This window comes from Cervus elaphus, chromosome X (genome assembly GCF_910594005.1).
Source record: "Cervus elaphus chromosome X, mCerEla1.1, whole genome shotgun sequence".
In the NCBI taxonomy this organism is placed as follows: Eukaryota; Metazoa; Chordata; class Mammalia; order Artiodactyla; family Cervidae; genus Cervus; species Cervus elaphus.
The window spans coordinates 29,941,819-29,955,041 of NC_057848.1; the positions used below are offsets into that span (position 1 = coordinate 29,941,819).

The following is a 13,223-nucleotide window of genomic DNA, read 5'->3' on the forward strand; positions in this document are numbered from 1 at the left end:
GAAATGCAGCTTCTGAAATTCTATATCCTGCCTGTATTTTAAGCCAGATATTGTATAAAACATAAGTATATTTTAAGAATTGTAAACTAAAGGCAGCCCTTCACAAGCCAGTTCTATAGTTTTCTGTCTCCATTTGCACTTAATCATAAATTCACCCAACCTGCACTCAGTGAGCCACTACAACTATGTGAACGCTAACAGCAAGAGCAGCTAATGTTTACAGAGGATTTTCTGCACCAGGAACTGTCCTAAAGGCTGTGCATACTTTATCCAGTTTTGTTCATACTACCAAAAGCCCGGGCTTCTCAGGTGGCACTAGTGGTAAAGAACCTGCCTGCCAATGCAGGAAACGTTAGAGACATGGGTTCAATCCCTGGGTCAGGAAGATCCCCTGGAGGAGGGTATGGCAACCCACTCCAGTATTCTTGCCTGAGAAGCCCAAGGGCAGAGGAGTCTGGCGGGCTACAGCCCACAGGCTGGCAAAGAGCAGGACACGACTAAAGTAACTGAACACTCATGCAAGCAATATACGTGAACGTGATAACATGGGTCTCCTGTGTACATGCGTGCTAAGTCGCTTCAGTCCTGTCCGACTCTTTGTGACCCTATAGGCAAGAACACCGGAGAAGGCAATGGCACCCCACTCCACTACTCTTGCCTGGAAAATCCCATAGAGGCTGGTAGGCTGCAGTCCATGGGGTCGCCAAGAGTGGGACACGACTGAGAGACTTCACTTTCACTTTTCACTTTCATGCATTGGAGAAGGAAATGGCAACTCACTCCAGTGTTCTTGCCCGGAGAATCCCAGGGACAGCAGAGCCTGGTGGGCTGCCGTCTATGGGGTCGCACAGAGTCGGACACGACAAAAGCGACTTAGCAGCAGCAGCAGGCAAGAATACTGGAGTGGGTTACCATGCCGTCTTCCAGGGGATCTTCCCGAGCCGGGGGTCGAACCCTCGTCTCTTACGTCTCCTGCATTGGCAGGCGGGTTCTTTACCACTAGCGCCACCTGGGAAGCCCCCATTTACTGTCTGTCGCTGGCCCAAGGGGACTTCCCTGGTGGCTCAGATGGTAAAGATTCTGCCACAGCACCACCCCCCCCGCCAACCCCTGAGCTTGGACTACTTGGTTCTGGCTTCCAGCCAGGTTCTCTTCACCATAGCGTCTCGGCACCCTCCCTACTAGAAGAGTCACGAGGGCTCCTCCCCCTCCGCCCCCACCTCTGGGTACTTTGCTTTGGAAACCATGGCGACCAGCGCTTTTCCCGCTTCCCAATCCGGGCATCCCAGCCGGCTCTAAGTTAGAGAACCCGCCGCGCAACCACGTGTGTTACTGCCTAGTAATAGTTCCTGGGATACAGAAGCCCGCCTGGCGAGGGGCAGGGCCAGAGAGCCGAAGCACACACGCGTAAAGTCTTTGTAGCTTCGCGACGGGGCGGAGCCTTACCAGCCCCCTGGGGCCGAGTAACGTTTAATGCTCGCGCGCGCGGTTTTTTTATTCTTTTAGCTTCGGACCCGGCAAGCTGACCTTTGGAAGCGAAGAGGGTACGCAGTCACCCCGCAATGTCTGGTGAATCGGATCAGCCTCAGGCTGGCCCATCCCAGGCTGGGGTCGATATGCCGAACCCTGAGAGAAATCAGACTGGGGTCCCGGGAGGTGTGATCCGAAAGGTCAGTGCCTTAGGGCGCCAGTCCTGGATCCAAAAGGTTCTTGAGCAAGTAATAGACTCACCTCGCCAGTGGGTCACCCCATCGGAGGTGGTTCCTGTCGCAGTTTTGGCCGTCCAGAGATACCTGTTAGAGGATGAGCCACGCGACGTGGAACCTAAACCTCCGCTTTACTGCTTTGATGTGACAATCTCGGACGGGGTGTACCAGGAGAAGTGCTACCTGGACCCCAGCCTGAATTCTCTCGTATATAAAAATATTCTCAAAGTTGGCATAGAAATGAGAATTTCCAGAGTCTCGTGCATTTACAACGAGAAAAGAGTAGGCCAGGGAATCTTGTGCATAGATAACGTTCTCTGTGGGGAGTTGCTGGAATCTGTTTCTCTAGAAACTCCCTTCAGAAATAGTGCGCACCGAGAGGTCCCCGAGAGACCTTTAAGAGGCGGAAAAAGTCATTACTTGCCCCTGTGGAATAACGAAGATCCGTATGGAGATATCTGGCTAAACAATAAGCAGCCAGAGGAGCACAATTTTAACAGTAAGTAATTGAAGGGAACGCCGGAGGGGTTAAAAAATAGTTTTTAGGAATTCGCTTTAATGGAAAAGGAAACGAAGGTGTTTGGTTCTTGTTAATTATAAGCCAGGAGTGGTAAGTGACAAGCTTTGCAGGATGACGGAGAGACTGTCGCTTAATGAAATTTGCATAGCTTGTGTCTTGGGTTGATTGTAAAAAAGGGTCATTTCGGCAAGTGTCTCGCATGCGGTTTAAATTTAATCTGACAGACGTAGTCTCGTTGCAGTCAGTGTTCCTCATGTGTTTGTTATATGTTTGACGGAGTGAAATTCATTTTAGTTCTATTCCCATTCCAGTTGTGGAAGTAGTACTTTCTGTGTTGGTTGGGAAGATTTGAATTCGGGATAAAAGTTGTAAAAATTTGGGATTTGCCTTTTTTTGATTCAAAAAAGGATGTTCTGTGATTTATTCCTTAGTTTACATTTAATGAAATGCCATTTTTATACCGTTAACTGTAGCAGTTACGTAAATACTGTTTTTGGAATGTGTGATTTTTGTGGAAAAGCTTGAAATTCTCATTTTTGTGTTTATTACTTACCACGAACAAAACTAATCTAAGTTCAGTTTCATAAGAAGGAAGTTAACCTGATAATGCTGGCTCCTTAGTCATCAGCCACTGCTCTAAAATACATTTTTATCTATAAGAGATGGAAATGAGCAGAATTATAGGTATGTAGGTATATGGTAAGGGGAAGAAATAAAGTGCAAAAAATAAAGGCGAAAGTACTGGAGCGAGAAAGATAATTTTCTGCATTTAACTGCTTTTCAGGTTTTTTTTCTAAACACTGCAGTAGTAATGCTATGATGTGTAACAGCAACAGACTTGAAAGTGAAAAGATAATTGGGACAAAAATATGCAATTAAAGTAATATCCAGTTATAAGAAAGAGAAGATGGCTGTAGAAATGTGTAGCTAAGGATGATTTAAAAAACTTAAACTTTAAAAACAAGATACTCATTTCAGGGATGAAATAATGGAATTACTTTTTTTTTAATCTCAAACATGGAATAAGGCAGTAGTACATTACTACTCGGTTGAATATTATTTTTATTTTTATTTTTTTTCCCCGCCCCTGAATATTATTTTTAGAATTGAATGTACAAATGAAAAATTGGTGCTCTAGAAGAACTGAGAATAATAATTTGTAAAAAGTTATTTCTCTGATTATGAAAGTAATATCTATTCATTATTTAAACCATATTTTTATTGCAAAAGTCAAGGTCCATGTGCTAAAAAATCCAAACTTTAAAAGTGCTCAGGGCTGGTGCACTGGGATGACCCAGAGGGATGGGATGGGGAGGGAAGCGGGAGGGGGGTTCAGGATGGGGAACACATGTAAATCCATGGCTGATTCATGTCAATGTATGGCAAAAACCACTACAATATTGTAAAGTAATTAGCCTCCAACTAATAAAAATAAAGGGAAAAAAATTTTTAATTAAAAAAATAAAAAATTTCGAGAAAGTTAAAAAAAAAAAAGTATATTGTATTAAAAGTGTAAGACCCAAGTACAGTAAAGTGCTAATGACAAATCTAGAAGTATTGGTGTTCTTTCGGGTTTGTTGTATGTTTGAAGTTTTTAATAATAAAATGTTTGGATGGAGTAAAAGACCCTTCTTACCTCCTCTTATGGCTTCAACTTTCCACTCAAAATGGGGGAAAATGATTATATTACATTTTATGATTTGTTATTTCTACTTCTCTCAAGTGTCTTTAACATACATCTTTTTATACACTTTTCTATAGTGGGGGTGTACCATAATTTATATAATCATGCCCATTTTATTTTTTATTTATTTATTTTTTTTAGTTCTACCACTTTATTGCTACCAACCCATTTCCCTCCACCCTTGTGCACACATGCTCAGTCATGTAACCCCATGGACTTCAGCCCGCCAGACTCCTCTGTCCATGGACCTTTCCAGGCAAGAATACTGGAGTGGGTTGCCATTTCCTTCTCCAATAATCATGCCCATTTTAATGGGTAATTTATAGTTTTAGGCAGTTATTAGTTTTTCAGTTTTAGATCCAGTGCTGAACCTCATTAGGATATGCCTGTGTTTGTTTACTATGTTCAAGTATTTCTGTTAAATGGATGGCTTCCTAGCCGTGAAATTACTGGGTTAAAGAGTATTTGAATTTTTAAATGAATATTGACAAAGTGGTTTCTGAAAAGGTGGGTTCTTGCCTGGAGAATCCCAGGGACGGGGGAGCCTGGTGGGCTGCCATCTATGGGGTCGCACAGAGTCGGACACGACTGAGCGACTAACACAATCTTTAAACATCCAACCTTTATCCTGCTGCAGGGACTTTGTCCCTGCTTTTTCCTCTTTTTGGAAAGTTCCTGCCCATCCTCAGGTTTCAACTCAAAACATTTAAAAAGGGTTATTTAAATATGTATTCCCCCCCAAAAATATGTATTCCCTCCCCTTTTATTGTTATTACGTATGTGAGTCGCTCAGTCATGTCCAACTCTTTTGCAACCCCATGGGGTATAGCCTGCCAGTCTCTTGTCCATGGGATTCTCCAGGCAAGAATACTGGGGTCGGTAGCCATTTCCTTCTCCAGGGGATCTTCCTGACCCAGGGATCGAACCCTGGTATTCTGCAATGCAGGCGGACTCTTTACCGTCTGAGCCACCAGGGAAAGTAAAGAGTCCACCTGCAACGCGGGAGATGCAAGAGATCTGGATTCAATGTCTGGTTCGGGAAGATCCCCTGGAGAAGGAAATGGTTACTGACTCCAGTAATCTTGCTTGGAGAATCCCATAGACAGAGGAACCTGGAGGGCTACAGTCCACGGCATCACAAAGAGTGGGACACGACTGAGCGACTAACACCTTATTGTTATTACATCACTGTAACAGAATTGATAACACTCAGAAATTATTTTGTTTTCTTTCTCCTCCCTCTAATTTATAAGATCCTTGGGGGTAAGCACTCGTGTTTTTGTTTTGTTTTGTTTTTTTCTCACTGCTGTGGTCTATTTTTCTTATAGCCAGGAAAATGTGTGGCACATAGTAGGCAGTTGAGAAGTGTTCACTGAATAAAGGAATGAATGAAATAGATTACATTCATAGGTTTTCTGATGTTGAACCACTACTGTTTCTACTTGGTCATGCTTGTTATTGTTATATCTTTATATATTCAAGTGAATTTGATCCATAAGTTTTGTTATATTTTAGGAAAGTACTATTTCAGATCAATTTTGATATATAATTAATATTAGTCTAATAGAATGAGTTAGGAAGCTTGCCTGTTTTTTCTGTGCTTAGAGAAATAACGTGTTCATTGAAGGTTTGGTGGAATTTACCCCTAAAACTACTTGAACCTGGGACCTTGGGTGAGCACTGGGAGTTGGGAAAATGATTCCTTTTCAATTTTTGAGAAAGTAGTAAAACCAGTAACGCTTCTTTTGAGTGCATTTTTGAGAGTTGATATTTCACTAGAATCTCATTTCACCTAAATCTCAAAGTTGTACATAATCTACATGTTTTAATCTCTATCTTGTCAGTTATATCCCCTGATATGTTCCTAATGTTCAAGTCTTCACCCTTTTTTGTGATCAGCCTTGCCAGAGGTTTGTCTACTTTCTTGTTATTCAAAAATAAGACTTTTAGCTTTACTAATTAAAAGTCTGTATCAGGGAGATGTTTCTACTTTATTTGTACTGTCCTCTTTAATTATTTTTATGTCTTTTGTTCATTTTTTATTTTTATTTTTGGTACTTCCTTCTAGAGTTAAATGCTTGGTTTATTTATTCCCTTCTTTATTTCTTCCAAAAGCTTTAACAGTTCTGAAATTTCACAGTTACTGTTTTGTCTGTATACCCCAGGTTTTGAAGTATAGAGCTTTTATTATTACTTGTTACTCATATTTTCTGATTTTAAATTTGAGTTTCTGTTTACCCTGAAAAGTTTGTAAAAAGTTTACTTATTAGCTATGCAGTTCCTTGTTATACCAGGTTTTAAAATTTTTAATTAAAACATTCCATATCCTTATTTTAAAATCTATTTTATATGCCCATTTCTTTGAGAAGAATATTACTTCTCTTTATGAAGGTGATTTTGTTCCTTTCTGCTTATATTTCTAAAAGTTTTAGGTTTAGATGTTTCCATAATACGTAAAGTTTCATAACTTGAGTATATCTTGGTGGATTTTACTCTTTAACAGTATAGGATTTCTCTTAGTCCATTTTTGCCTCAAATCATATTTTTTTTCCTCAAATCATATTTTGTCTAATAGTACTGTTTACCACTTCCATGGTCTTTTAGTTAGCATTTAGAGCCATGATTCTCAAACCTAAGTGGGCATCCACATCACCTCAAAGTGAAAGTGAAAGGTGCTCAGTCGTGTCTGACTCTTTGCAACCCTATGGACTATACAGTCCATGAAATTCTTCAGGCCAGAATACTGGAGTGGGTAGCTTTTCCCGTCTCCAGGGGATGTTCTCAACCCAGGGATCGAACCCAGGTCTCCCGCTTTACAAGAGGATTCTTTACCAGCTGAACCACAAGGGAAGGCCAAGAATACTGGAGTGGGTAGCCTATCCCTTCTCCAGCAGATCTTCCCACTGCAGAACCCGGGTCTCCTGCATTGCAGGCGGATTCTTTACCAATGAGCTATGAGGGAAGCCATGTGACCTCAGAAATTCAGATTGCTGGATCCTGCCACCAGTTTATGATTCTCAGTACATCTGCCCTAGAATTTACATTTCTAACACATTGATTCTGCTGGTGCAAAGGCCACACTTTGATAACCACTGGCTTAGTGTATATTTCTTTGCTCATCACTTTATTTCCATTTTTTAAAAAATAGATTTTGCTATACATTCACATGAATCAGCCATGGGTGTACATGTGTTCCCCATCCTGACCCTCCCTACCGCCTCCCTCCCATCCCATCTCAGGGTCATCCCCCTGCACCAGCCCTGAGCACCCTGCCTCATGCATCACCCCTGGACTGGTGATCTATTTCACATATGATAATATACATGTTTCAGTGCTATTCTCTCAAATCATCCTTGTTTTAGGTTTCTCTGTATAGCTAAGATTTTTCTTTTTTACCCAAACAAATTCTTTTTCTTTCAAGAGATGAAGTTAATCAAGTTAAATTTTATGTAGTTAATGATGGTTGTACCTATTCTTGCAGTCCTACTTTATTATATGCCATGCATTATTTTTTTAACTATTTGAAAACTTTTTTATCCTAGTGATGTAGGAGTAATGTATTTTTATTCTCTTCAATGTTTTAGCATAATTATTTGAACTAGCATTTTATGTCAATCTCCAGAATTATTTAGAGTTTATAATATTCTCCTGAACAAGATGTTTAGGACTCTACTTAATCATGATGCATTTTGGCATACTGCTACATTGGATTTAAAAGTACTTGATTAAAAAAATAAAGAAAGAAATAAAAATAAAAGTATTTGATTTAGGATTTTTGCCATCATAAATGTTTTGGAATTTTAGTTCTCTTTATTACATTTGTTACAATTTTTAAGATTTATCTAAGTTTATCAAATGAATTGGTACAATTTTTATATTTACTGTGCTCTAAAACAACTGAAGGGAAAGCTATTCTTTAAAAATTGTTAACCATGTGAATCTGGTGCAGTTTGGAAGGTCATTATTAGGAACTTTTTTATTTTCTTCCATGGTTATTGATCTGTTCCAGTGTTCTTCTGTTCTTTAGGGCAACGATATTGGTAATTCATATGTTCTAGAAGATTGTCAATTTCACTGCTGTTTTCATGTTTAGTGCTATATAATCATATAATCTTTAAAATGATTTTCTCTGTGTTTATAGGTGATCACATTCTGGGTGTTATCTTTTTGTTTGCTTTCTTCCTGATTGCACTTATAAGGTTTTACCTTTTTATTAATTTTTCCAGGGAATTGGACTTACCAATCATACTGTTTTCTAATTCATTATTTTCGGTTTTTATCTTTATTCCTCTCTATATTCCTTAGATTTATTCTTTTGAAGCAGTTTTCAATGTAATAATAATAATAATATTAAGGTTTTATTTTCTTTTTTTAAACTCTTCTGAAGTATAGAGTGGAGTTTTCCAGAGGCTGCATGTCAAGGACATTGAAACAGACTGAATAAATGCCAAAGAAAATATGATTTATCCAGCTGTATTCTTTTAAGCTAGATACTGAAGAGATCTGCAAAAATGTAAAACAATGCCACTCTTCCCACTACATTTTTGGTTTTGAACAATGTAGTCATTTTTCAAAAATACATCTTTCTACTATGTATAACAGATTTATTGTTTTTGTTTTAAAGGAATTGATAAATATTTTTATTTCTTAGCTTTACTACATAATATGGTAAGTATTGGTAAATATTACCCACATAAACAGAAGCTTATTGAGGTCTTCAGTAATTTTTTAAGACTATAAGGGGGTCCTGCGACCACCAAGTTTGAGAAACACTATTGCATTGTTTGCTAATTTTTTATATTGAATATGTAGTTTATTATTTTCATTCTTTCTTTTGATAAAGAATCCACTTATTTCTATGAATTTACATGGATTCCCCATTGTCTTTGTATAACCTGTAATTTCTTTTTAGATTTGAGAGATATGTATATTCTATGAAGTTAATGAGGTTTTTTGTTGTTGTTGTTATTTTTATTATCTGGGAAATATTATCTGGGAAAACATTCTCCAGGCAGATGTCTGATCATGGCTGTCTGGACTCAACTGTAGCAGAAATAGTAGCTCTTACAACTGTGGTTTTATAAAAGTGTGTAGCTTTTGAATTTATTCCACTTGTAAAGGAGGAGTATGTGCCTTCATTGGTCAAAAGTGTTCCACATACACTCTAGGTAATTCAGAAGTGAGCTACAATTTGTTTCACCATATTAAAAAGGAAATTACTTAATTGTGTCAGATCAAATACTAGTCTCTGTGATCCTGGACTAGTAATGTTTTGGGAGAATCTGGAGGGAAATTTATACAAGATACCTAATACTGAAAATGGGGGTGGGTATTAATGGTAGTCTTGTAATTATAAAAGGCCATTTAAACTCTTACTGAAAACAAATTACAAGAATACTTTTAATACCAAAGTTGAGTTGGTGATACATTATATAAATAAAAATGGAAGTGGAGGATGCCTTAGAGAAATGAATGAAATGTTTGAACAAATACAAGTTCAGGTTTTAAAAGCTGGGACTGTAGGCTATGAGAGCAAAATGTGGAAAAAAATGCAGATGGAATCCCTCTTAGCCCAAGGAAGAATAAAATTAGAAATACAAATTAATCTTTTAAAGATGATGAATAGCTTTTAAACAGTTTTGGCACTTACCAACAGGCTTGGAGATTAAAACATTTCCAAATAAATTGTATGGCATATAAAAATGTAATAAGTGCCATTGGTATGTAGAAAAATAAAATAGGATGGAGATAAGTAAGGGGATCAGTTTTCTACAGGGGGGTTAGAGCTAGCATCACTAAGAAAGTGACCTTTGAGCAAAACTTGAAGGAGAAAATGTCATTCAGATGTCTAAGAGAAAGACATTCCAGACCCAGGGAACAGCAAGTGCAAAGGTACAGACAGAACCATGTCTGGAATGTTTGGGGAAAATTGAACTTACACATATGAGACTAAGGTGAGGGCAATAAAGAAATATATCATGAAAATTCTATAAATTAAATGTGCAAGTGCTTAGTAGTGGGAAAATATTCCATGGTGTTGAGTTTTTTCTTAAGGAAGGTAAATTTTGATCCAAGTCTTCCAGGAAGTAACTACACAGTTTGACAAGATAGAGAGTATTATAGATGGACAATTCCAACTAAATGTGTTAGTTAACACAGGTATTTACCTATATTCCAGTCACATAGTAAATCATGGGTGTGTGTGTGTGTGTGTGTATTTAACCATTATTATTAAGGATACTGTTTATTGCTAAGTTTTGTATGTGAGAAGTATATAGACTGGCTTAGCTGGTGAGGAGTTGATTTGGGTCTGATCTGGCTACCATTTTTAACTAATAAAATAGAATTTTGAAATCACTATGACATATTTTTTCTTTTTTGTATTCTAGATACCAAAATAATTTCCCTTTCTCACCTTGAGATGACCTGGTCTAATAGAAAGAGTTTTCCTGCATTGCTTGTGAGAATCTTGCATAAATCAAAACTGCGATACTATGGAAAACCCAATAAAAAGATGATTGAGCCATACCAGGTATGAATAGTGATAAGATGTTATATGTTAATTTGTCAATCATAAATTATAACTTGCAGACCTGATATATTCATTAGGATAATTTATGTTTAAATAAAAAGTTAAAAGTTCAACTTAGTAATGTAAATAATGAACATAAGTATATATTTCAGGGTATTTTTCTGTGTAGTTTCTTACACAAAAAGGAATTATTTCTGTATTAGTGCTCTTTAGTTCCTTGATCTAGCTAGTCTCCTTCACACCTTTTTCTGTATCTTCAACATTTTCCTTTTTTACTGAGATTTCTATACCAGCATATAAATATTAGTAATAGTAATATATAGTCTGTGTGGGCATGCTCAGTTGCTTCAGTTGTGTCCGACTCTTTGCAACCCCATGGACTGTAGTCCTCTGTCCATGAAATTTTCCCAGTAAGAATACTGGAATGGGTTGTCATGCCTTCCTCCAGGAGATCTTCTTGACCCAGGGATCAAACCCGTGTCGCCTGCATCTCCTACACTGCAGGCAGATTCTTTACCACTGAGCCATCATGGAAGCCCAGATACATAGTCTAGTCTTCCATTTTAAAAAAGGAAAAAAAAATCGTTGACATCAGGACGCCTGTATTCTCTCTCTTCTTCAGGCAAGCTCCTTGAAGTAGTAGTCTACACTAGTTCTTTTCACTGTCTTTCCTCCTGTTTACTTATCAACACAATTAATTGGGCTCTTTTCTTCAGCTGGTCACTCACTATGGAGACCTTAATTGTCAAATCTGACACTTTTCTGTTATCTTGACTCTGTGCATATGATGCTGATTTCTGTCCCATTTTTTTTAAACTTAACATTTTACTGTATTTCCATGTTATCAAAAATTATTTTGAGTGCTTTGCTAAGCTTTTGTAATAAAAGTTATACATACTTCTAGGGAATTTGCAAAGTGTATAAAGATATATAAAGCTGATAAATAATATCAACCCAAATCCTACCACTCAGTGAGAATCACTGTTAATATTAGTGTGTTTTATTTCCCTGTTTTGTATGTATAGATCATATATATATATATGTATGTATCTCTCATATATGCACATGTCTGTGATAGCATATGTATGTCATATATACCACATCTATGTGTATATGTATTCCTATCATGTATTTGTTGTCGTTTAGTTACCAAATCATGTCCAAATCTTTGCGATCCCATGAACTATGGCCTGCCAGGCTCCTCGGTCCATGGGATTTCCTAGGCAAGAATACTGGAGTGTGTTGCCATTTCCTTCACCAGGGGATATTCACGACCCAGGGATCAAACCCGTGTCTCCTGTATTGGCAGGTAGATTCTTTATCGCTGAGCCTCTAGGGAAGTCCCCTATCATATATTGCGTATAACTATGTCATATATCATAGTAAATTTTCTTACAAAATAGGAATCATAGTATATATAATATTTTGTATCATTTAACATTTTCTTAAGTATTTTCTCACATTACTAAAAGTTCTTCATTCATAACTTTTCATCATTACAGAGTCTCTCATATTACATCATAAATTACTCAGTGGATCTCCTATAATTTTGCTTCCTCATTCTTTTTTTTTCCTCATTCTTAAAAAATAAAGTTTGAAAAAAAAAATTTGAACACCATGTAGGTAAAAGTAACAAATATGCATTTATTAAGTAAAATATGCTTTTACTCTTTTTTTTTTTTCCTAGACCTTTTTGGAAGTTGCTGACAGCTCAGGCACAGTGTCCGTGATTATGTGGAATACCCTGTGTCCTGAGTGGTACAAAAGTCTGCATGTTGGTTTAGTTCTTCTGCTTCAAGATTATTCTGTTAAAAAGAGTTATCCATTCAGGATGCAGCCTCTTCCTGTGGATCCACAGATCAAACTAATTTCTACAATGGGTTAAGTATTCAGTGACTTTGTTATTTTATCAGTATTTTGTTTGTATAAATTTGCAAAGTACCATATCAAATTCAAGAGACCTTAAAAGTTACTGAAGCTGTTAGAATCTGACAAACCTTTAAATTCTTTTATCCATAAAAAAATTTGAGCAATCACTTAATAAGTATATTTATTCATTTGTTAAGGAGAAGCATCTGAGATATTTATTACTGATTAATGAATGAGTGCCACTTTGGATTTACTTATTTTTCTTTTCTTTCATTTTTTTGTATTAAAATATTAAATTAGTGACTTGAATATAGGTTTTGTTACTTCAAGGTGCCATTTCAAAGGGCTTTTGTCAACATTCTATTTTGAAATAATTTCAAACTTACACAGAAGTTGAAAGAATAGTATAAAGAACTCCTGTATACCCTTCACACAGATTCAGCACTTGGAAACATTTACTTTATCATTTTTCCACTATAGATAGATAGATCTCACCTCTGAACCATTTGAGTGTAAGTGGCAGCCATCATATATACATATCCCTTTACCTCTAAACACTTCGGTGATGTTTTACTCTCTATTTCCTCAGAACAAGAACATTCTATTACACAGTCACCATATAGTTGTCAAAACTAGGAAATTTAAAGTTGATATAATAATGTTATATAACTTATGATCAGTATTCAAATGTTACCAATTATTGTAATCTTGAAAGGACTCTTCCTAATTAGTATTGAAATCACAGTATTGATATCTTGGCATCATCCTTACTATTTGGGGAACATTAGAATTAATATATTAAGTGATTGCTCAAGGTGTAGATATGACTTCTTTGAATTTCCATTTTTCAAAATTGTAGAACACATCAGTCAACAGTTTTAAGCACTGTTTTTGGTTTGTCATAGTTTTATA

The 13,223-nt window shown here is 37.0% G+C and overlaps 1 protein-coding gene across 2 annotated transcripts in view; it reads left to right on the forward strand.

Moving 5' to 3' along the window:
• Positions 1-1,450: 1,450 nt before the first annotated feature.
• The window catches only part of RADX (RPA1 related single stranded DNA binding protein, X-linked), a 74,139-nt gene continuing 62,366 nt past the window's right edge, over positions 1,451-13,223 (forward strand). For both annotated transcript variants that reach the window (XM_043896456.1, XM_043896457.1), the window contains exons 1-3: positions 1,451-2,205; positions 10,300-10,442; positions 12,130-12,322. In XM_043896456.1, the coding sequence (XP_043752391.1) occupies positions 1,563-2,205; positions 10,300-10,442; positions 12,130-12,322 (979 nt within the window). In that variant the 5' untranslated portion in view covers positions 1,451-1,562. The remainder of the gene's footprint in view (positions 2,206-10,299; positions 10,443-12,129; positions 12,323-13,223) is intronic.